Source organism: Xiphophorus maculatus, chromosome 10 (assembly GCF_002775205.1).
Source record: "Xiphophorus maculatus strain JP 163 A chromosome 10, X_maculatus-5.0-male, whole genome shotgun sequence".
Taxonomy (NCBI): Eukaryota; Metazoa; Chordata; class Actinopteri; order Cyprinodontiformes; family Poeciliidae; genus Xiphophorus; species Xiphophorus maculatus.
In genome coordinates this window covers 16270391-16295514 of record NC_036452.1, presented here as the reverse complement: position 1 = coordinate 16295514, position 25124 = coordinate 16270391, and the positions used below count along the sequence as shown (strand labels likewise).

At 40.9% G+C, this 25124-nt stretch overlaps 2 protein-coding genes across 4 annotated transcripts in view; both read right to left on the bottom strand.

Moving 5' to 3' along the window:
* Positions 1-16: 16 nt before the first annotated feature.
* Positions 17-19819, bottom strand: cep131 (centrosomal protein 131). Of its 3 annotated transcripts, none has more exons than XM_023341553.1 (28): positions 19645-19819; positions 16066-16262; positions 15890-15984; positions 13769-13880; positions 13491-13618; positions 12345-12449; positions 12046-12225; positions 11848-11965; positions 11661-11774; positions 10591-10789; positions 10386-10480; positions 9772-9964; positions 9601-9686; positions 9330-9509; positions 9064-9249; positions 8083-8220; positions 7854-7979; positions 7643-7759; positions 7432-7461; positions 7007-7109; positions 6459-6660; positions 6153-6260; positions 5665-5782; positions 5507-5581; positions 5187-5329; positions 3724-4098; positions 2455-2515; positions 17-1790 (listed from the first exon to the last, which is right to left on the bottom strand). In XM_023341553.1, exons 2-28 carry the CDS (start codon positions 16249-16251, stop codon positions 1719-1721), a joined length of 3645 nt encoding a protein of 1214 aa, XP_023197321.1. In that variant the 5' UTR covers positions 16252-16262; positions 19645-19819; the 3' UTR covers positions 17-1718. The 3 variants fall into 3 exon arrangements, with proteins under 3 accessions (XP_023197321.1, XP_023197320.1, XP_005805465.1); XM_023341552.1 differs by having other exon boundaries at positions 19673-19819; XM_005805408.3 differs by lacking the exon at positions 7432-7461 and having other exon boundaries at positions 19673-19819.
* A 212-nt stretch (positions 19820-20031) lies between these two features.
* LOC102232823 (E3 ubiquitin-protein ligase rnf213-beta) overlaps positions 20032-25124 on the bottom strand; it is a 38638-nt gene continuing 33545 nt past the window's right edge. The window contains exons 59-65 of the mRNA XM_005805409.3: positions 24171-24354; positions 22986-23187; positions 22826-22903; positions 22431-22628; positions 21662-21751; positions 20822-21000; positions 20032-20323 (exon numbers count right to left, since the gene is read on the bottom strand). Coding sequence (XP_005805466.2) covers positions 20185-20323; positions 20822-21000; positions 21662-21751; positions 22431-22628; positions 22826-22903; positions 22986-23187; positions 24171-24354 — 1070 coding nt within the window. The 3' untranslated portion in view covers positions 20032-20184. The remainder of the gene's footprint in view (positions 20324-20821; positions 21001-21661; positions 21752-22430; positions 22629-22825; positions 22904-22985; positions 23188-24170; positions 24355-25124) is intronic.

Genomic DNA, 25124 nt, shown 5'->3' with positions numbered 1-25124 from the left:
GAGACGAGGAACAAACTGTGATTCCAAACCGTTTGCTTTTTATTCTCTTTCTGCAGATCAGTCATCAGTCATCGTTCAAGTCACAGTTTTGTTTTCTTTAAATCAACCGCTGTGAAAAACACCAAAACAAGAATTGGAAATAAACTAAAACATTCAGGAGATCTACGTTCGGCCAGAAATGTTTACAGATGTAGAAAGATGTCAGACAAAGGAAAACAAAGCGACTAAATTGGGACGACTTAGCTGGAACAACGAGAGGAGTAGTGGTGAACTCGTCACACTCCGAGGGTCGGGAAAGTGTGAGAAACTTCTGCCCACTCTGCTTCCCTACTGGAGCAGAGCTGCTTCAGACCAACTACCTGAACCAGTGGGTCTCTGGAAGCAACCAGGTGAAACGGTTAGCCCTCCGATCCACCGATACAGACCCAGCCTCTGTTCTACAACAGCAAAATATTTCGCATAATGTTGTTCCATCAAGTTCCCTAAAATTAAAATCTGAATAAACTTTTACAAAATGGAACAATTTGAAAGACATTTTCAGAAAAAAGTAATAAAAAAAAAAAAGAGGATAATTTGACGTGTTTAACAAGATGATTCTGTGGAGCAGCGACACCGCAGCACGAGTGCAGCAATAAATAACGGTAAAATAATGAATAAATATTGTGATTTGGAGACTTTTGGACTTTCCCATCGGGTCGTTTTCTCTCTCACACATACTGTTGGACCTAAACAATAGGACTCACTTACTGGAATCGAATCAACGCAGATTTCCTGCGAGAAAGAAATGGGGAATAATTCAAACCGATTCCCCGACCCAGTAAGGCGCGGAGCCGGTTCTGTTCCTCTGTGGAGCCGGTTGTATTTTGTCACAGTGGAGCTTCAGGATCAACATGTGCTGCTCCCGCTCAGATCCAACCAACCCACCCTGCTCTGTCGCAGCTCTGCTTTCCTAATCCTCTACTCATTCTCTCTGGCATTCCTTCTTCCCTACATCCCCCCTCACCAGTTCCTTGTCTTCCACTTTTCCACATTCAGAAACCCTCAGAACCGCTCTGCAATCATCCAACCTCAGACATTCTTCCCCACTTGTTTTTGCCCAAGCGCCTCACTGCTCTCTTTACTAACGTCCTGCATCCTTCTAGTTTCAGTCTGCAAACAGTTTCATTAAACCCAAAACAGAGCTGCACCCAGGCCCGCTTGGTTAAAGCTCTGTAATTAGCACTTCGCCTTCGGGGGGAGGGGGTGGTGAAATGACGATTAAAAACACGAATCAGTGATTACTCGACTCGTTTCAGGCATAGAGCTCATGCTTGACGTGACGCTGATGGGAAGGGCCCCTGCTGGGTCCGGCTGCACACCAGCAGGCTCCGGGAACAATCTGGAAGTCTTCTCTGGTCCGTCCCCGTAGGGAACGTGAACATTCCTGCTCAGGAACGACTGAGAAGAGTCTATGAGGAAAGTCCGTGTACAGCACTTTGATCTAGAGCCACCTGGTCCGTGGCAGATAAATGAAGGCAAAACAACACCCTCTTTTATACCCTGGGGGGCCTGGGGTAAAGGAGGCGCTTACAGAGAAATCCAGGACATTTTGCCTTCTTTTTTTTTTTTTTTACAATGAGGTAGGTCACATTTTAAGCCTTCCACAGGTTCAGTCTTGCAGGTAGAAAATACCTCCACCAGCTGAAAGAGGGTGGGGATGGACCAGATGCTCCTGTCAGTCACTTCTCCAACAGATGCTTCCTCTGCTGCTCCCACAGAGCCTCCAGGTGGTCCGCCCTCTTCACAGCAGCCTATCAGAGCAAAGCAGAGGACGAGCCGAGTCAAGAAGAGCCGAGTCAAAAAGAGTCAAGAAGACTCTTGCCTTTGGGATGCTATTTCTTGACATATCATCAAGAAATGTTATCCTGCTAATCCAGTTTCTCATAAAACCTGCAGCTCTGTTCATTTCTGCAGCAGCAGAGCACAGAGGAAGTTAAAGCTGCAGATCTGTTCTGACGGGCCTGACTGTCATCAGTCAGACATAAGAGTCACCAAAAGTTGTGACAAAAAGTCACGCTTCCTGATAAATGAATCAGATTGTTACATTATTATTTTTTTATATTTAAGCTTAAAGGTAAAAAAAAAAAAAAAGAAAGAAAAAAGCAGAAATTAGAGCATTTTTTATGAATCAACAGACCAGCAAAAATTATAAGCACTGCAAGTTTAAACAATCAACATTTGTTTTTTTACAACTTTAGTTTTTTGGGTTTTTTTAAAATTGCCAATCAAACAGACTGAGGATTAGAAAGTGTGTTTCCATAGTAAACGTGACGTGGGGAGCTGCTTGGTTTGTGAGAGCGAGCCGTGTGTTTTCATGGATGCAGAGCAGGAAACCGGAAACTTGTGACAGGAAGTCACTCAGGACGCGTTTAAAAACCAGCCAAGGCTCAGAGAGAATAAAACACTGTACCTCACCTCATACTGCTTACGGAGATTATTCACAGTTTCTTCCTTCTTCAAGATGGCCGACTTTACCCTGGCAAACCAAGACAGAGGAATAAATAATAATAATAAAAATGAGCAAAATTTCTCTGAAAAAAAAAAAGAGAAAAACCCACCAGAGCCACACATTTTTCTGCTTTTCACACCAAAGAGGTTCAAATCTTAATTGAAATCAGCTTATAAGACGCATTGTGGCTGGTTTGAGTTTGCTCTAAAACAGACATTTAGTTAAACTAGTCAGGACCTGGCATCAATAACTGAACCGTTTAACTTTCAAACCGAATGAACCAGAGAATCTGCATGTCGCTGCTGAGAAGTCAGAATATGAAGTAGATGTTTAATTTTTGTTATAAACACAGAATGAACCGATTCGTATCTTTTTTAATTGTCTAACAACATTTTTAAAAAATTATTTCCCAAAACTATTCTCAGCATTATATATACAGTATGTTTCTTTATAGAGCAGAATATACTGCCCTCTGCTGGTAACTGCATGCAGCCCAGTTTATCTGCTCAAAATAGGAAAAAGGGTGAAGTTCTTGTTTATGGACGGATTTTGCCTGTTGGTTTGAAAACACATTGAAGGCAGTTTTTTATTGTCATAAAAACACAGTGACTCATAGGGCGTCAGTCCAACATGCCCCACCCTGCAAATGGATTCTGCAGAGTAGACATGGAAACTTTCCATATGACGCAAAACTTGGATCATGTTAGCACTGCAACACGTAGTGACTCTACTTCACCAGGGAAGTTATCTATGTTTATAGCTGGTGTGCCGCTGTGTGGACGAACAGAGAAAGTAACTGCAGGTGTTGCACAGAGATCTGTCTTTGGAGTACAAAACCTTTAAACTAGGTTTAACTTCATAAAAACACTCTTTATTATGAACCTGCACTGGCTAAACTACCCGGTCACAAGATAATTTTACATTTCTGAAACCATCACAATCTTTTTTGAAGCAAACACGGCGATAAGAAAGTCATAAAATTTTATGACTTTCTCACAAGAGTTTTTTGTTATTTTCTCCACATTTTCAGAGCCATCTCTACTTTTAAAGGTGATTTTTTTAAACTTGTTGCAGTGTTGCATGTTTTGATCTTCGTATTCAGTTTTTAGGACAACTCTAACATCTCTCTAGGGACACATAATTAAAAACAGCCCTTTAGTATACTTAACTATAATGCACTGTCGCGACTAAATTAAATATCAATGTTAATAACAATAATGATATCATCATCTCACCGTTGGTGGACTTCGGCCAGCTCCTCCTCCTTCTCGCGGGTGATCCTCTCCAGCTCCAACCGCAGCCTCGCTCTGACCTCTGACACCTCCACTTTCAGCCTGCGGTTCTCTTCCTCCGTCATCACCAGGCGGTCTGCGAACTCCTGCCGTATCACTTCGGCCAGGCTGCGGCGCTCCTCGGCCAGCTTGTCTCTGGTCTGCGTGACGTCTTGGACCTCCTGTTCTTTCTGTCTGAGCGAGGCCTGCAGTCGGATCAGCTCTCCCTGCGCCTCCACCTGCTGCTTCCTCGCCTCCTGCTGTTTCTCCACGGCGGCCCTCTCTGAGCGCTCCAGCTCCCTCAGCTCGGCATCATACTTCTCCTTCAGGCGCCTTATCCTGAAAGAAGACAGCGTTAAAAAGATGATGATCCAGGTGACTAACTTCTCAGTTTATTTCTTAGTTATTTTTATTTTCTGTATTTATTCTTGTTAGTTTAATTGTAAGCATTTTAGCTTTTCTCTGGAGCTGCAGTTTATTTGAGGGAAACATAATTCTGATGTTTGCCTTTGTTTTTTATTTCTTACATTTTTATTTCTTACATTTGTAGTTTCCAGAAGACTTAGGCCAGATTCAGAACTAAACAGAACTAAGTCTAATGTTTAAAATGGAGCGCTGTATAAATGTGTAAAAAAAAAAAGAGGCAAAATGCCAGGTTGAACCTTTGTATATGTTTGTGTAAGACAATTCTAGGAAAATAAATAAAAAGTTTGAAAAAAATGATTTTTCTTTCAGGTTGTACAGTTAATTTGCAAAACGCAATTATAGGATGGAAAAGCAGCATTTTATTTGCTTTTACATGAAGTCTCTGTATCCTGCCATGCTAAAAATTCAATATTAGAAGCTTTAACTGAATTGATTTGGCTCCTTACTAGCACAAAGACAAACAAAACCCCAGTAATATTATGCACTACAAAACCTTACCAAGTAATTCTGGTCTGGTTTCTAGTGCAAATATCTTACTACACTTGAAATAAGACAAACTAACTTAAGAGTAACTTTTCAGCAAGATGTAGAGGCTTGTTTTAAGTAAATAATTCCCTAATATTGATGGAAAAAAGTACCAGTTCCATTGGCAGATAAATTAACTTATAACACAAGAAAACGGTCTTGTAATAAGTTAAATAATCTGCCAATGGAACTAGGACTTTTTCATCAATATTAAGGAATTATTTACTTAAAACAAGCCTCTACATCTTGCTGAAAGTTACTTGTAACTTATTTTTTTCTTATTTCAAGTGTAGTAAGATATTTGTACTCTAAACTAGACAAAAAATACTTGGTGAGATTTTGCAGTGTGTCTTTTGTTACAAATATGTTGCACATGCTAAAATATCTGAATGCTTTAAGTCTAACTGTAAGAACAGCAAAATATCGCTTATAAAATGCAAAAATAAAGGTTTTTGTAACAGATCTTCATCACACACTTGTTGTCTGCAGCCCGCTCACACTCCTCCTTGTCCTTGCTCGTCTCCTCCTCCAGAGTCCAGATGGCGATCTGGATCTCTTTGTCTCGTTCTCGCCGCAGCTCTTCCTTCAGCTCGCGCTCATGGCTCAGCATCCAGGCTTCCTGCAGAGGAGAAGCAGGAGAAGCACAGACTCAGCCTCAGGTCAGACAGGATAAAACAGTAGCTGCAGAAAGGAAGCTGTTCAGAAATCTTGTATTTAAGTCGCCATTTTTTCATAGTGCTAGGAGAACATCTATTTTCAGAAAATAGGCTGAGATTAAACATTTGCAGACATTCACCTCTTTCTTCTTGTAGTTTTCTTCCCACGTCTGCTTCTCAACATCCAAACGTTCCTGCAGTATCTTCATCTCCATCTGAAACACAAACACCCCCCGTGAGCGTCTGCGCTCCTCAGACGTCGTGATGCAGATGAGAATCAGGCTCCCTCCGTCCTCACCTGGTGCCTCCTCTCCTGCTCCTCCCGGCTCCTATCCATCTCCTCTCTGAGGGCTCGACCAGCCAGCGAGCTGTTCTCCTCCAGCTGCCGCCGCAGCTCCTCCAGCTCGCCTCGCTGCCTGCAGCCAAACACAGACAGCTCAGAGAAGGAGCATCTCTTCAGGAACAGATTACTGTCAAGAACTAACCCTGAATGTGTCACATATCCTATGTTGTTACTGTAACTTTAAATATCTTTAAGACTTTAATTTGATATGAAAGTGAGGCAAGCAGGGCTGCAACTAACTAGTACTTTCTAAAATAAATATTAAGGAGTTATTGACTTAAAATAAGCTCCTATGTCTTGCTGAAAAGTTACTTGTAGGTTGATTTTGTCTTACTTCAAATGTCCTAAGGTATTTGCACTGGAAACTAGATCAAAAATACTGGGTAAGATTTAGTGTTTTTACTTTAGCCTGCGATGCTGCTGTGGACGACCTGCGGCCTCACCTGGCGGCCAGCTCGGCCAGCCTTTCCTTCTCATCGGCTACTTCTTTGTAGAGCCGCCTCCTCTGCTGCTGCAGAGACAGCTCCTCCTCCTGAAGCTGCTTCTCATACCTGACATCAGATTCAAACCCAAAGTCAGTGCGGCGTGAAACAAGCTGCCAAACTTTCATTTCAATAACAAACCACCATTCATGAATGAAAGAAAGGAAAACTATGTGGTGCGTTGAGAACCAGCGACAGCCATGCCCATTTTACAGCGAGATATTTTACTGAATAGTTTACCAAAAGTGATGTGATGACGTCACTCACCTCTGCTTGGCCAGCTCCCTCTCCCTCTGACACTGCTCCTCCTTCTCCGTCTCCAGCTGCTGTCGCAGCTCCTCACTCTGCCGCACGTATCTCTGAGCCGCTCGCTCGTCGGCCTGCAGCAGCTCCGCTTCGTGCAACGTCCGCAGCTTCTTCAGCTCCTGTTTGTGCTTTGAAATGAGCTTCTGGATCTCCGGCTCCAGCCCTGACAGGGGACGAAGGAGAAGAGGAGAGAGGTTTATGGTCAATAGAAATTCCTGATATTTACTCCACACTTGATGAGACTCGATAGGAAAAACATGCTTCTAAGAGGAACTGTAGTAAGTTTTTTTTTTATTGGCAGCAAGAAACAACAAATGACCAAGAAGAAAGGCAAAAATCAAGACAGTTTCATTCTGGATACAAATGGTTTGTGCTTCTCTTACTTCTATGTCATAACCACTGGCTAAACTAATGTGAACAATGTTGACTTTAGGCAAAACGGTTATTTGTTTTAAAGAACTTCTAACGTGAAACATTTAATCTCAGGTTTTCTTTTCAATCGACTCTACCTTTGATTGTGATCTCTTTGATCTTTTTGGTTTTCTCATCGATCCATTTCTCTCTGCGGATCTTTTCCGTGGCGCTCATCAGGTCCTTTAACTTTTTAATCTCCTGCAGAAACGAGGCGTCAGAGTAACTAACCAGAGAAATAAAATCTGAGTCTAACAAAGACACGAAGGCAGGAATGATGTTAGTAAGACAGGAAGTGAGGTATCTGAGAGGAAACAACGGCAAAAAGAAAATAAACTGGAAAGCATGAATGTGATTAATTTTAAGAAGTCACTCATAGGACTCACATGCAGGCAGACTGTCCATGAGAAGTGATGTCAGACATATTGATGACATGAGAAATGAATGGAAAAAAAAAAAAAAAAAAAAAAAAAACAGGCATGAGCCAAAAGTTCCACAGATTCAGAGAAGAAAATCCTGTTACCTCACACAAGGGGCCAAGAATTTGCCACACCTACAAGGTGAAAAAGAACAGGTAAACCCACAAGAAAGAAGAGAGGGGAAGGGAAGAAAGGCACAAGGGATGAGAGGAGAGTCTTAAACAGAAGCAGAACCACAAGAAAGCAGGTTACAGTCAGCGGAAGAGGCAGAGCACAGAATGGCTTGCAGTGGAAACACCTCTGAGTCTCACTCACCATTTCATGCTGCTGCTGCATATGTGCAATCTTCTTAGTGTACTTCTGGTCCACCTGCTTCAGCTCAGCCACCACGCCTTCACAGCGCTCACTCAGAGCTTTTTTATCATTGATCAGCTAAGGACAGACAGAAAACCTCAGATCAAACAGTAAAACAGCAGGTGTTTTTTTGTTTGTTTGTTAGGTTGTTTTTCTTAAGTTTGGTGCTCACCTGGTCTATGAAGGTCAGGTGTCTCTGGATGGTGGCTTCATATTGTTCCTTCTGCAGCTGGAAGTTTCTGCTCAGCTCTTTCTCTGTCTCCTTCACATGTCTTACTGTCAGCTCCCTCTGTTGAGCCTGCAGTGGTAAACCCCCCCCCCCAAAAAAAACACATCCGAAGATGTAAGTGTGTAAACTAGCAGGAGTAGAAAAAAAGTTCGTGCATTGTCGGCTTCCACACCAATGCAGCCTGCAGCATGTTGACGGTACGTTTCTTCTCCTCCAGCTCCAGTTTGATCCTCATCATGGAGCTGCTGACTTCAGCAGCGGTGGCCGACACGTGATCGATGCCGACCAGCTCCTCCTCAGACAAGACGGCCTGGGAACAACAACAACAAACATCAACAATGAGATCAACAGACGATGGTCTACAGTTCTAGTTTAAAACACAAATGAACTGCAGAAATTATAAGATCAGGTCTTCTTTTTTTTAAATCAGTGAACACACCACAACTTAGTGCTACCAGATTAACTAATAGTTACTGACTGAAGAAGACAAAAAGTGAGTTATTTTCAGTATTAGCCAGGTTTTGAAATCAGGAAGCTCACTAATGTAGGAAGGAAATTATTTATGGTGAAACATGTCTAGAGTTTATTCAAGATGAGAGAGGGAGCGAAATCCCTTCAGCAGATAACAGGAAGGCTCAAAATATTAGAAAGGTCAAACTAAGGACTAGGTTTGTAAATTACAGATGCTTAGTTTTTATTGTGTAGCATTGTTCACCATGCTCTCCTTGGTGAAATAAACTTGAATTGAATCAAAGTTTCTCTTGTTTTATGCTTTTGAGATTTCAAACTGCGTCCTTCATGGACCCTGGAACATGAAGACTTCATGAAATCGAAGAGTAAATGTAAAGATATAAATTTAAGAATACACAGTGGTCCTGTTTAATCATGCTAATCACTAGTATAAAACACTAAACACAATTAAAAAATACCAAACCATTAAGTCCTGCTTTTAAAATGGTGTAATTCTGTTTTACAGAGACTTCCATCACACATAGAAATGGTTCTGCTGTTCTCATTATGAGAAACTGGAATTGTCCGAAGGAAATATCGGCAGGTTAAAGCTTTGAATGAATAAGATACAGGAAAGCAGCCACAAATTTATAATCATCTCTACTAGTTAAATGAAAAAATATGAAAATAAATAATTGTCCACCTCTCTATGTGACCCAGAGGTGACCGACCGTGGCCGCTCCTGCTCTGACTTCTCCATCTCATCCAGGAAGCTCATAATGCTCTGCAGCTTGGCCTCAGAGAGCAGAGCGCCCCCGTCTGGCAGCACAGGATGCTGATTCAGCTGGCCGTGGCGCTCCAGGTTATCCGTGGTCAGAGAGTCCCCATCCTTTGATGAGGTTCAGATGTGAGCCGGTCGATTTGTTACAGTTTCAGCAAAAAAAAAGTGGATAAAAAAGCAACACTGACCTCATCTATCCAGGCATACTTCTCCTTCTGATAACACCTGGGCTCTGACAGTTTCTCCGGCTCCTCCTCCAACAGCTTCAGGGTGTCCAGCAGCTCATTCAGGGTGGTTTTGGACTGAGGTCGGCTGGACGGAGCTCCCTGACGCTGGTCCTCCACACTCACTGACCTCTGCAGGAGGTCCTGCAGCACACACGTACCGGACAAGCTCAAAAATGTTACCAAATAGAAAAACTATGAGAAAATACTAAACAGGAAATATCCCGTTCCTTACCTGGGAACTTCTGTGATGTGAGAAAACGGGGGAAACTGCTCTGAACCCAAGATCCGCTCCGTCATTTACAACATTTAGATTAAAGTCTGGAGAAACAAACAAAGCCAGTTTCAATCCTCTGAAACCAAACGTGCTTTGACCAATACACTGACGTTAACCAACTGGTCACACCTGTGTTCTTAGATTTGTTGTCTGTGGGAGACTTTGGGTTGTTGTTGCTGCTCAGTGGGGCTAGACTGTTGTTGGTCGGTGGGATCCTGAGAAGTTTCTTCCGTCCTCCTGCTCCAGCTTTCCTCTGGTTTTCAAGCTCCACTTCGGATGTCTGTTCCTCTGCTGTCCGGCGTGCTGGTTTCTGCTGCAGCTCCTGTAAGACACCACCAGAGGGAGACAAAAAACAATACACAGACCATGGGCTAAAGCACGGGTGTCAAACTCCAGTCCTGCAGTTTTTAGATGTGCCACAGGTACAAAACGCTGGAATGAAATGGCTTAATTACCTCCTCCTTGTGTAGATCAGTTCTCCAGAGCCTTAATGACCTAATTATTCTATTCAGGTGTGGTGCAGCAGAGGCACATCTAAAAGTTGAGGACTGGAGTTTGACACCCCTGGGCTATAGTTATCCTTAAATAAACAACATCAGATGTTTTCAGTTGAAGCAGAGCAAGAAGAATGATCCTTATTATCTGTGCTGAGTTTTCCCACTCAGGATGGAACAATTAAAGACCTGGAGGTCCAGATGGTTTATGAGAAAAGAAGATGGGGGGAAAAAAAAAAAAAAACTCACCTGAGAGCACTGGGACCCTTTGTTACTGGATAAAGCTGGAGAAATGGCTCTGAAACTCAGCTCTGCAAAATCAGCTGGGATGTTTAAATTGGAGTCTGTTGAAACACGTAACCAATCAACCATTTTAATGCAACGGCAAAAATCTATGCCTAAATAAGGATGAATTATTTAAAAACACAAGGAGTGACAGCCAGGACCTACAGACCTGTGTTCTTAGTCTTGGTGTCGGTGGGCGACATCGGGGAACTGTTGTTGTTCGGTGAGGTTGGGCTTTTGTTGGCGATGGAAATCTTGGGCTGCTTCTTTCGTCCCACAGCCCCCGTTTGCCCCCACAGGTTTTCCAGCTCTGACTCTGCTGCTTGCTGCACCTCTGAAGTTCGCTGTGCTCTTTTCTGCTGCAGCTCCTGTAGCGCACCACCAGAGGGAGACAAAAGACGGGGTTGTAAACGTAATTCCTTGATCAAATTCAACAATTAAGAAATACTTGTAATTAAGCACGTGTTATCTAGGCATCATAATAAAATCTGTTTTATATTTACCGTCAGTGATCTACACAAACACACTGCAAAAACGCAAAATATTACTTGCAAAGTATTTTTGGTCTAGTTTCTAGTGCAAATATGTTAGTACAGTACATTTGAAATAAGATAAAGCTAACTTCCAAATAACTTTTCAGCAAGAAATGTGAGCTTGTTTTAAGAAAATAATTCCTGACTATTGATGAAAATCTAAGTCAAATAATCTGCTGGTAGAACAAGACATTTTCCCATATTATAAGTTAAAATGTTCCACTGACTTGTTATTTCACTTGTCTCTAATACTTATTTATAAATATTGAGGAATTATTGACTTAAAACAAGTTCCTATATTTTGCTGAAGTTACTTGCAAGTTATTTCAAGTTTACTAATTTATTTTCACTAGAAACTAGACCAAAAACACTTGGTAGTGTTTTGCATCTTTGCAGCGTATTTGCAATCAATTAAAAACAAGAAAGTTCTTCAAATTTGTCATATTAGTGATAATTGTGTGTAGCTGCCGAACTGTAACATTGAAAAAAAATGTATACACCTTTTTCACATTCTGTCATGTAACAAGCATAAACTTCAATGCACTTTTATATAATGTAATAAGTATTATTTTTCTTCCACCTCACATTATGTGCTACTTTTTTAGTCTGTCTCATAAAATGCTTAATGCTGGAAAAACTCCCCCTTAACTGAAGTTTTATCACGTTGAAATCAGCCGAAGTGAATCGGTGCAGTAAAGGTTTGCACCTGAATGGCAGCGAGACGAGCAAGTCGAGCTTTCTCCTCACGAATCCGCTTCCTTTCTTCCCCTCTCCTGTGCTGCTGCAGATGATCACCTTCCTTTTTCTTCTCCTCCCACTCCTGCAGATAAAAAAGTGTTTTAATGCAACGAGAAGAGAAACACTGCTAAGACCACAGAAGGACTAATAAAGACCTTTCTTTTATTGGCGAGGATTTGCTCAAGGGCCACCTGGTGGCCCTGCTTCCTCCTGCTGAGACGTCTGTACCAGCGCTGGATAGCGACCGCGGCTTGGTTCACCTGCTGGATAAACCTTCACGTAGACAACACATAAAAGCTGTGAGCCACACGTCAGAGCACCTGCAGGAAAACGTTCCCACAGACGGGACTGACCTTTCCGCCTCCTGCTCTGTGACTTCCCTCCTCCGCGGCGGGACCGGGCTGCAGCGCTGAGCAGACACCGGAGATCTGTTGTTGGAGGTGGAGGACGAGGAAGAGAAATTCTTCTGAGACTTTGTGACAGAACCGTTCTCTAGCTGCACCTCGTCGTTCGCCGTGGCCTTTAGGATGTTGCTGAAAGAAAGACAAGAAAGCATCTGTAAGTCAAGAGAAATCTGAAAGCCACACGCTTTCGTTTCTTGTTTTTAAAATGAAAAATCTGTTGTTTCCACAAAAGCAGAACTGAGACGTACTTGAAGGAGGGCTTCTGGTTTGAGCTCTTCGGTGTGAGAGGCTTCTCAGAGTAGTTGTTGTGTAAAATGGTGGTGACCGAGTTGCCCACAGCTCCTTTGTTGCTCCTGAAAAAAAGATAAACAACTAAATTTAGCTATAATTCAAGGAATATTGATTTAAAATACTTCCACTTCATCCACTGGTAAACTGTAATCCAGGACTTTGTTTCACCGCGGCATAAACACGATTCATTTATGTTAGCCACCAACTGCAAGGGTGGACAAGGACAAAGATTTTGCCTTGACAAGCAGAGCTCAGGACGGTAAGGGAGACAAACTCACCAGGTGAAAGATGCAAACTGGTTGTTTGAGAGGCTTTCCCTCTGGAGCTGGGTAAAACAATGTTGGAAGTTTACCCTGAACTGTTGGCTGGATGAGACTTTTACTTTTTTAAATTTTAATACAGCTGCGTTCATTTATATGGGCATCAATTCACAACAAATAACTTTGATACACACTCCAAGAAAAAAGCTCCAGTGAATGTCCAACCAAGATGATGATCCAAACGAGCAAAGAATGATTTGACGAGACATGAAATCAAACATCTTCCATCTCAGTCTTCTGACAAATCTTGGAGAAAAGCTTGGAAAGCTAAAGAGGCGGGAGCAGGAAAACAAAGATCCCTCTACTGGCTTCATCTTTGTCAAATGTTAGAGAAGACATATTCTTCTGTACTAGTGAAGAAAGAAGAGCTATACGAAGTATTAACAGAAAGGGGAACCAATTTGTGCCTCGTTTTGGTTGCTTTTTTTTTTTTTTAAAGAATGTCACAAGTGTGCTTTAGTCTTTGTTGAACTGAAAGTGTTTGTTGTGATGCAGATTGTTTGCATTTTCTTTTCTTTTTTTCTCTTCTGTCAACTCTTGAGTTGGGGATAAATAAAGTTGCTTGGTTGTTTTGACTATAAAAAATTTAACTTGCAAGTTTTTATTTTAAAAAGTAAAACTGTGTAATTGTGTGGGAGTGCACTCCTAAAGGCAGCGCTATCGGGTGCCATGATCAGCAGTTATGAAACATGAGAAGCAGCCCTAGATCCACAGCCAAGCACTGCAAGTTTGATACCCAAGCTGCAGTGTGTGTGTTTGTTTGTGTGTGCTTGTGTTGCCCACCTGTTGTTGGCGGTGAAGGTGGCAGCCAGAGGGATGCCAGGCTCTTTCTTCTTCAGGCTGGTTGGAGAGTCCATGCTGCCGGTGCTGCGGGAGCTCGCATGCAGCGGGAAGATTCTGGGCTGATCGTCCTTTAAATGGAAGAGCATTTTGTTTGCATTGCATAGCTGCAAAACAGCTGGCAACATCTTTTATTTTGACACCATAAACTAGTTTTGTTCACGAAGGTGGAACTGACTGGGCAACGTAAGACCTGCCAGCGTGTGTTTGATTGTAAATACCAGGATGTTCCATGTGGTTCTCTCTGGGGAGGCTTTACTGAGGCTCGCCAGTTTCTTTCGCCCATCGGAGCTGCTGTCGAACAGAGTCAGGTAGTCCCCACTCTGTTCCTGACTGAAAAAAAAAGAAAAACAAACACACACACACAAACCAGACACGTTTATTCCAGAAGCTGAACAAATGTAATTTAATCTCAGCGACTCTTTAAAGAGGATGACACGGCAGCTTTAGGCCAACGCGGGTTTCGGTTTTGTCTTTAGATGTGAGTCACTGCAGCTCGTCTGGTAGATTTTCTGACAGCTTGGATCATAGCAGCTTTTTGTGATTAACTGTCGTCATGGCAGCTGGATAAAAGGGACCCCTCCCATTCTGTTCTTCTGGAATTTAGTGTGCTGCAGCTGACTGTCTGTTCGGGAGAAACTCTGTGATGGATTCCAAGTAAATGTGTCCATATGTTGATCCTGAGGACCTGGAGCCTCTCGGGCTACGATGAACAGATGCAGGGTGACCCCCTAGTCTGGCTGAATCTGTCTTAACTGAATTCATGGGTCTTTGGGAGGAGGCGGGGGCGCAACCAGCTGGCTCAGTGAAAAGCTATCTGACTCCACTATTCAGGCAGCACATTCCTCCAGTTTGTGCTGGACGATAAGGGATAGATGCAGCAGGGAGGGGGTGTTGAGTGACCCGCCGAGAGCCTAAAGAGACTCAATGGACTCCGGGGGGGCATTTTCAGAGTCTCTACATTTAAAGCCCCCTCCTCCAGCTGAACCAGAGAGAGAGGAGGAGGCTCCTGGCAGCTGCCGGACAATAGAATGTGAACGTGAACACACTCTTCTCTTTTTACTAGCTTCTGGCAGAGGGGGTAACCTGACCCGAGAAGTCCTGGCCCTCCCCCCTCTAACACGGAACAAAGAAGGCCCGGAAACCCTCCAAGACCCCAGCAGCAAACGCCCGACTTCTCCCCACGCTTTAACTTAGGAGCACAACTCCTATTGTCTGAAACGATGAAGTTTCAGGGCTGCCAGCTGTCGCTCAGGCTTCAGCCTAAAGAGCTCCACAACAGAGCTGAGGGTCTGACACAATCACAGCTCACAGACTGTTTGTGATACCTGAAAAGTCCAAATTCTCTCCTGATATATACACAAAGCGATTCCTTCAAATTTTGCAATTTGTTGCTTTAGAGCACATGTGTTAAAGTCAAGGTCCAGGGGCTAATTCTGGCCCGCCAAAGCTTTATATGTGACCTGTAACACTCCAGATGCCAAATTACATCAATCAGTCCCTCCAGCAATTGTGGAAATTCCTGTAGAATCAACAAATCCCTGCATTTTTCACATGAATGCATAATTGTGAGTCTACTGCAAATTTTCCACCAACATGGTCAAGCCAACTGGGCTTATTTGAGGCCAACCCCCACCTGCAGGGGGCAGTATTCCTTAATTTTATGACATTGCTCCCTCAGCCTTATTCAATCTCAAGTTATAGCGACCAACATTGCGAGTAACAAAAAGTCACCTTTAACATCGTACACAAGTGCAAATATTGCAAAATTCCTTGCAAATATTTCTAAGTTAGCACCATATAATATTTGATTTTGACTAAAAAAAAAAAAATTACAAAAATAATTGCAAAATCTTGGAGAGACTGATCAATGGGAAAAGATGTTCAATATTTAATTTTAATGACTTATTAGATGCAGACACAGCTATTTATTAATATTTTAACAGTTTGTTCAGGGGTTTTTATCAATACATTTGGGCACAACAGGCCCTTATGAACATTCATGATCTTGATATGTCCCAAATGATTATGACAGCCCTGCTTTAGAGGCAGATTGGAGCTGGCTCAGCCTGAGGCTCTGCAGACATGAATCAGCACATCCTGTTGTGATCACACTCCACTGTGTCAATGATAAAAAAACTGGTTTGACTCAAAGAAATAAGAGAAATTGAAATGAAAATAGACACTCCTGCTCCAGAATGTGTGTGTGTGTGTGTGTGTGTGTGTGTGTGTGTGTGTGTGTGTGTGTGTGTGTGTGTGTGTGTGTGTGTGTGTGTGTGTGTGTGTGTGTGTGTGTGTGTGTGTGTGTGTGTGTGTGGGTGTGTGTGTGTGTGTGTCTTCACCTTAAGCTAAGGTTGGCCTGCTGGTTGACCTGAGTGGTGCTGTTGGATCGCCTAAGGTTCTTGATGGAACGGCAGCTCCCGGAGTTGGTGCCGCTCTGTGGGTAGAGAAGCTTTGTTGGGAATGGCCAGGAGGAATCAATAAGAACAAAAACAAACTGTTCTTAGCAGAAGCCCACCAGCGTGTTGCGCTTCCCTCTGCCATCAGCAGCCACCGACACGGACACAGACCGAGAGAAGTGCTTCCCTGGAGATGCGCTGCTGGGCCGTTTGGACACAGAGAGCCGGGAGCCCAACAGGCTGAGGTCCACAGCGTCTCCAGAAGAACATGACGGGACAGACGAGGGGCTGCGTGTCGTATGCATGCTTCTAAAATCTGGAAAACATTGCAGAAAGGCATTTTGGAGGGTATTAAATAATAAACAATAGAGATATAGACACTATATATCAAGCAGGTTGCCAGTAGTTAAATGTAATGTTCAAAAGTTGTGACATTTTAATATTTACTACTTTGCTTTGGTAACAAAATCCTAGCTGAACATAAATGTCAAAAAAGTAAAACTTCAGAGTAGTGAAAAGAGTTTTGGCTGAGTTTCTGTGTTGGAGCAAGAATTTAAGTTTCTGTCCAGCTTTTAGTTAGTTCAGACCTCTAAGATCAAATTTAGGGGCACCAAACGTTGTCACCGCAAAGTTGTCAAGGAAACAGTTAATATGCCCCTTTGGAAAAATAAATTACAAAAGCTTTACTTGAATTTCAAAGTGTTATTATTTCAGAAACATTTTGTGTCTTAGCTACAAAGCACTTCCTCATTTTTCCTAAGTCTTTTTAATACAGCGGAGAGACAAGATGACTTCATGAAAGAATCATGAAGGTGGTTTTCATTGCAATTTTCTTCCCAATAGGTGTTTGTTGTGATAGAGGGAATCCTCCTGCATCAATACAAAAATATGAGCATTAATGACAGCAGGTGGCAAACAGTTTCCTTATCAACCAGGTAAGGAAACAGTTACCATTAGCTACCATCTAATCGGAGCTTGTAGGTGTTGAATATCTACTTAGGAAGATGACTGGAGTGGCACACCTTTTCATCACTAGAGGCTCTTTATTCTCCTGCGCCAGGTCGTATGACCAGCTGGATTCCAGTCTGTAACCTTCCAAATTGTTGCGTGTAAATAAAAACAACTATTATTGCAACTAAAATGAATACTCTGCGTCTGCAAAAGTTCTGTGGTGAAAGCAAAAAAGTGAGACAAATTTGAGTTCATTGCAATTGTCAACAGTTGTATCACAGTTAAATAGATAGATGATCTATACAGATATAGATTTTAGGTGGTTGTGTTTAAGTACAATGTAACGGATGAATTATGAGATCAAATTTGTTTGAGAGTGTGAAACATTAAGTGACAAAAAGCTGTTGTGTCTAAAGTTTAAATCAATTAAAAAAAACAACATAATAATTAGAAACAAAAATTTGTTTGGGTGAATAAACTGCTCAGTAGAAAACTCAAGTTAAACTGCTTAGTTAAACTCAAGTTAATAAATAACTTGAGTTTAACGAGCCTCAATAGAAAAATGTATTTCAAAAAGCGATCATCATTTCTAAAAACAAAATGTGCTTAGGTGTCTTTCAGTTGTTACACTGGCATAATTTTATTTATCAAAATAAAATGTTTGCAAACTGCTTCATCAATATTCAGTTTAGTTCAAGTGAGTAATAGTTTTTAAATTCCAAAGGGTAATTAGGTTTTTTTTGGTCATTACAACTAAGTATCTTCAGAGTTATATTGTGAAGAGGATGTTCAAGGTTGTCCATTATGATTTTTTTTATTATCTTATTTTTATATTGTTGACATTCAAGACGAGTACTCTAGTGTCTACTGTAGTTCATCTCTGAAACACCCAACAATTCCAGAATCATCTATTTCTGCTGCTGACTTGCACTGAAATAATATTCAGAGTTAAATTTTAACAGCTTGTTTGATGAAGTCAGTTCAACATGTTGTTTACATGAGGACTCAGTGAGTTGAACCACAGAAGAACAGCAACCTGTTGGTCCCCCCCGCAACACCCGACAACAAATCCACTCACTAAATTCCCAGCCACTGCAAGAACATGGAATCCTTTGATTACGTTTTCAAATAGTTTACTGTGTCAGCTATAAATCTACAATCTGATTTGCGACCTAAATAACTGAAGGTATTTATTGTGTACTACCACTGAAGGCCGATAATACTTACTAAAAAGCTACTTTTTGGTAGTTATTAACTACAAACTTTGACCCATTAAATAACAGGAACAGTTTTTTTGTAAAGAAACATTTAGTTAATAGTGTTGCAGATTAATTCAAACTCTGCGGCAGATTTATGCTATGATACTCTATGTCTGCAAACTGCTGTGCAAAGAGGTCCTAAAACTAAAAGCATGTTTAAGATGCTTTGAAAGACTCCAAGATTTTAAATGACAATAAAGTTTGTTGTCCATCAGTCTCTTTTATGTTTAATATTACAACATTTATACTATGTCATATTTAGTGCAAAACAAACAAAAGTCAGCACACGATATAATACAGTGAGCATAAAGTATATTACTTTAATCACATTAGCCACTTGACATCATCTATATAACAACACTTTAAGAAAATTTCCGTTCTTGTTTCTAGAGGTCAAATAATAATACTGGCAGAGGAAAGGATAGAAATTATGTAACTGAATGCTCCTTTAGTCTGCTGCTATGTATTCTTATTCTAAAAAACTTTACCTGACGTTCCTAGCAGCAACAAACCATCTTTTTACCTGCTATTGCAGGATGCAGTTTCAATAATTCCTGTTGGTAGATGTACGCAAGCTATTCAACTATAATTTTCATTCATGTTAACAACAAAAATAAAATGTCATTAAAGTTTTGCTCCAACAAAAATGTATTTGATTTGATCAGCAGATTTTAAGAACTGCACTTCTAAAGCATAAGTCTTTAAATTTATGTCATCTAATACCTCCGTAACATTTGTCATCAGAAATATGACAACGTCTAATTTCAGTTTCAGACTTCAACCATACTGTCTGCCATCAAAAAATAATGGAAAGCCATTTTGTTTCTCAGCTGGATTTAGTATATTCTACAGTAACACACATTACATTTAGGTTGAATAAAGAGGCTATCACAAGTTAAATACTTCACATTTCTTTAACCACTAATAAAGCAGATCATTTATCAAAGATTTATTTAATGTTCCCTGGTAATATCTTAACAAAAAAGAAAACTACTTTCTGTGATTATAGGTTTTAACTTTTCATAAGCTTTAGGACTACTAAAAAGGCTGCAGCTTTATGGTGGAAGATCCTGAAAATGCTGCAAATAAACCCAATAACTGGTTTTGTACAAGAAGTACTGAATAAAAATATACGTAACTGTGAATCTGACTTCTGTATCAACGTTTCTGGGAGATCCTAAGCACCTGCCTAATTTCCTTTTGGCTTGGCCTACCTCTGAATCAAACACAAAATTACACGCAACACTCGCAAGTTAACATAACCCAAATTTAGATGTTATCACAAAAGGGTACATGCGCCGTAAGGTTATGATAATATTTAAACCATTCGTAAAAATTGTGATTTCAGAACTAGAGATTCAGTTAAAATGATACCAGCGCAAACATGTCTTATTAGAAAAGTGCTAAAAACGGTGTTTTTTAAATGAAGTCTGGTGGGAGCGTTTCAAGCTAACTGTTCCTCTAACGGCCGTAAAGCCAAACACAAACCCGTTTCTCCTCTGGAGGAAAGACTCACTTCACGGACGGGATGGCGGCATGGCTGATAATCTGCAGTGTGCCCCCACGGCCGTGACTTTTATTTCCAAAACAATCCTCCGATAAACTGCGAAAGTCCTCCGTGGACTGTGGAGCAAATAACGCCTATCATCATCTCTGTGGTAACAACGCGAATAAATCCCCGCCCCCCTCGCCGTCTGTCATTGGTGGAAACGGAAACGTCGTATGCGTGTTCTTTCATCTGATTGGTCGCAGGAAAGTGTCAACCTAATGTATGGATGATAGGGGGCGTGTCTTCCCCAACGGTTTGGTTGACTTTTAAACCAACACTTTCTCAAACTGAGCGTTTGCAAACAATCACACGAGACAAACTTTTATTTATGATTTTATTAACTGACCTTGTAGAACATAATTAAGAGATAAAAAAAAATAATTAAAAGATGCTGAAATATATACACAACGGAAAGGAGAAGGTAATCACAATCAGGTCCACTTATTTAAAACAAATAAATACGTCTCATTCCAGATTTTCTATCTCCTTTTAAACTCCACAGCAGCTCTCCATACATCAGCTCCTTTCCCCAGCAGGATGTCTTCTGGTAATTCCTCCAGTCCCTGCAGAGGCGGAAGGTTTTTCTGCTCCAAATGGCTCTCTAAGGTGCACCTGATGCTGCAAACAGCAGGGAGGGGGAACATGGAGAAAACAACTGTCAGCTCTGGATCTATTGTTTTCACCCCATGCATTCCCTTTGAGCCCCGGCCCAGCTGCTGCTTTAACAAGAGTGAGCCGTGGTAGAGGGGGTACAATTTAAGCTTCTTTCTGCTGACAGATGGCTGCCTGGAGGGGTCAAGCTCCGATCCTGGAAGTCAAAAGGCTCTAAGTCCCTGAGGGACTGGGAGAGTGCCAGCTAAGACTGCCACACATTGCTCTGATTAAAGCTGTCAGGATTCCCCAGATTCCTTTAGATCATGGTGGTAATCTTTAACTGACAACAGGCACACTTCCTGAAAAAAATCCTCCCAAATCTGGTAAACCAAAATCATAACTCTAAATTCTTTAGGGATGGTTTTATGATTTGGTGGCAACCTCCTCCCAAAACCAAAAACACACACACATTGTAAATTACATTTCACAGAAGGAGAAGAAATGTTAATCGTTTTATCTTACTCCCACTGAGGCTGGTAACGCTCTTCAGGCACGGCACCGCTCGTCTTCAGCAGCAGGATTTCATGCAGCTCCAAAGCAAAAGTTTCAACATCTGTGACAGTGAAGAAAGCCTTCATCCTTCTCCTCTCCTCCTCCGACAGCTTCTGCTGGAACTCTGAAGGCAGTTTTTGAAACGGATCCTGGAACCAACATTCAGAAAAGTTATTACAACCCAAAACCATGTGGTTTGGATCTGTCTGGAATCACAAGTAAAACATTTAGGTGCTTCCACAGAACTTCACAAGGTTTTTGAAATTGTTTTGTGAAAACGATTTTTATAGATGAAACCATCTGACAGGCTTACAATCCTTAAGTCTATGAGAGAGATATAAATTTATCAAAACAAATAATGGTCCACCCATTATTTTTAAAAATACTGTTTTATCATAAAGCATATACTATTTGTTTGTCAATGTAAACTGTTTAGAAAAAAAAGAAAAATACATTTTTAAAACAATAGTAATAACAATAAGAACACTACAGTCTACACTACAAGATTTTAATTAAAGAAATAAGTAAACTTCAATAGGCTGCTTCATTAGTTCTACAAAAGTACAAATAAATACAATTTCTCTTTCTACAGTTTCTTTTCTTGAATTTTCTTAATCTATTTAGTTTTATTCATTTCTAATATTTCTGAACCTTGAAGCTTTCAAATTATTAATGCAATTTACTTTTTAAACCTACATTTTAACCACAAAAGCTGTAAATTTTTTATACAAAATTTACAAACTAATTTTAAAAACTTGCATTACCACAGCGGTTGTACAACTGAAGCTTTCTGGGTTTTTTCAGACTTACTTGCTTCCTGCTGAGCATGAGCTCTGATTTCCAAGAATTGAGAAGCTGCCAGGTGAAGATGCTGTGCTTCACTTTGCTTTCCACGAGACCCTGAAGGAGAAAGATTCCCCCCAAAAGCTTTAAAATTAATCAGAAATGTGAATTTTTGATTGCTCTAATTAATATAGATTATTTCATTAATTATTGTGAAGTGCATAAAAAATTTTTGACATCCTGTTTTTATCAAACTAATTTGAATTAAATATTACTTATTGTTTTTCAGTTGATACTCCTTTAACATTATCTTTTGAGAGACATTTGTCTCATTCCCAGTCAGAAACAAACGTCTTGGTTTTATATCTAATTCTTCAGGAGTATGAATACTTTTAGGTCTAACTACTTGTTTATTTTTAGTCTTAATGTTCTTGAGTCTATTCTGTAGAGTGAAGTGTAGAAAATTGTTTTCTTTAAAAAGTGCTTATCTAGAGTTGATTTCATGTCCAGTCTTAAATTTAAAGTGTTCATGTACAAATATAAACAGATATCCTCCACACTTTCTAAACATTTTGGGAATAGATTTCAAATGTTCCGATTATTAAGTAGGGAGAAAATTAGTTTTGCACAACATGAGCTGTTTATTTTATTGGCTACATATTACAAAGATCTGAAGACAAAGTCAAATGCATTTTTACAGGATTAATTTTCAGAACAATATTTGGAATATTTAGTGCAGGACAACTTCAATAAGTATAAATCTGATATCTCTGCTGCAACAGAGGATGGTTCATACCTTGGCGACAGTGTTGGAGATCTGCGGACCCATCTTCAGGGAATCTGTGAGGTAAGACAGCAGCTGACCCTCTGGATCTCCACCTCCCTTTCCCAGGAAGCGAAGGCCGATCTCAATCACGAACACAGCATCACAAACATCAGTGTACGAGCGCAGGACAGTAGTTGTGGCGCTGCTCACCGAGCCCTTCAGGGCTTCCTGTGACAGAAACACAGAGGCTATGAGCAGAACAGAGGAGAGCAGCAGATGGAGGGAATGTGACCTCCGACAGTCTGAACTCGCAGAAATCCATCAAGGAAGTCTACTGAAAACATTCTGCAGCTGGCATTACTCAGTTCCAGGAAAAAGAAAAAAAGACCAACGCTGTAAAAAATGAGTCAGTGAATAAAACTTACCTGATGAATCTTCTCTCTCACTTCAGCCAGAACCACAGAGAAATCCTGCAAACTTCTGTTAAGGTACCTGGAAGTGTCCTGATTGAGAGAGAGAAAATATTCAGATTAGCAGAAAGTTCACTGTTTTGCAATTTGCATTAAGGCTATATACAGTATTTACTGCCTGGATGAGCGGTTTTCCAGCCAGGAAGCGGCGAGCCAGTTGGGTTTGGATGACCCGCAGGTCGTAGCTGCTGCCCGTCTGCCCGCCTTTCTGCAGAGTGTAGTTGCAGTTTGCTAAAATGAGCGGCAGCAGCTCTCGCTCAGGGTGGCACAGAGTCAGCTGGGTCTCAGATATCCTCTCTAGTGGAACGCTGTAGTCACTGTGAAGATAACAGGACAGGCAGGAAAACAGCGTTTCAGATGTTATGGATGAATCTAATATCTACATGAATAAAATAAACATCACTTCCTAGAGTCATCCCTTCATGTAGAGCAGGGGTGTCCAAACATTTTGTCACGTGGGCCAAGGAAATAAAAAAACTAATGAAATGTTTTTTTTTGGTTACTCAACAATAAACTAAATGTGCAAAATTTTAACAAAACAAGGCATCTAGTTTTTTAATTCTCTTGGGCTTGATTGAACAAATTTATTCTGAGTTACAAGAACAGAATTTGGGTCACTTTCTTTCAAAAAGCTTCCTATATTTAGCCAAGTTTAACAAGTTTAGATAAAAGCTGATTTTTTTGGAGGCAAAGTCGGCTTTTCAGCAAAAGTCTTTGCTCTGACTGGTTCTACTTATGATAAAAGCTTGATTATTAAAAAAAAGTGAATATTTTGTACTGAACTTAACATTTTCCATTGTAATAACTTCACCCTTATTACAAACAAAAATAAAAATCTGAATCTGTAATGGACGGGCCAAATTTGTATCATTCTTGAACCCCCAGTTGGGAGCCTCGCAAAAACAGTAACAGCGCGACCCCAGATGTCGAGAGTACGCTAGGTCTTGCCTCTGGTTGGGCCATTCTTTTTTTTTTTTTTTTTTTTTTTTTTTTCTTTTTTTCTTTTTTTCTCCGAAGAGTTTTTGCGGCGCTAGTGGCTCGTATTTTTTTGTACAGTAGGCAGACAGGAAGGAGGGTGAGGAGAGGGGGGAAGACATGCGGTAAAGGTCGTCGGGACCGGGAGACGAACCCGCGACGTCCACTTCAAGGACTAAGGCCTCCAAACGTGGGGCGTGCTGACCCCCTGCGCCACCACAGCACGTGGTTGGGCCATTCTAACATATGAGTACGTTGTGATCTAAATCATCCCATTGGGCCTCCAAATGAAATGACCTCAGGTTGCTGTTGGTGCAGAACTGACCTGTCCTTCTGGCCGCTCATTTTCCTGGCCTCCCTCACCAGGGAGTTGTGAGTCTCCAACAGGAAGTCAACCAGAGTTTGGAGACATGAACCAGGGCCGCGTCGGCTTGGCCTCAGATACTCACTGGAGCTCTCCTCTGTCAGCTCCTTCTCACAAAGATTTACGTCCGCCCCCAAATCTGCAGCTAAACGCACAAATGCAAACACAGATGAACCAGCAAATGCAGGAACATCAGCACTTTTTTGTTACTGTTTATCAAATAATGTTCATCAGACTTTTCTATGCAGAAAATAAAATAAATGACACATTTGAGTCATGCAGATTATCACAAAGTATTGGAAAACTCAGTGAACAAAATTAGACATGTGTTGCTTTTTTAACAATAAAATGTGTAAACTTTTTAACAAGAAAACAAACAAATACAAAATGCAGTAAAGTTCTTCTAAAATCATTGGTATCACATGATTCCCGTAAATTCTACATAAATCAAAATATGTTAAAAAAAAAATACATATTTTAAAAACTGAATCCTGCACCATAATTTGGTCTAAAATAAGAGTTGAAATGTTTACGCCCTCATCTCTAAACCTTTTAGTTTCACCTCAGTAGTCATCAAGACCTTCTCTATTTTCACAAAGCTGTGAGTTTAGGAAAATAAGGACAAACATGTTGGAAGTGTGTTTCCACATCAGGTTTCCACATCATATTGCCGATTATACGCCAAGCCCCAACATTCCCATAATATTATGAAAGCAAACACTGAAGACTTAAAACTGTTTACCTCAAACACAAGAAGATAACCAGACAGTTAAATTAAACCCTTATCAAATATAAACCCTAAATTATCCGGATTAATCTGGATAATTTAGCAGCCTGCAGCTAAAGTCTGGTTGGGTTTTTTTTATACGCAAGTTCTTTGTTGAAAACTAGCAGGATCTTCTGTGAAACTGTTTT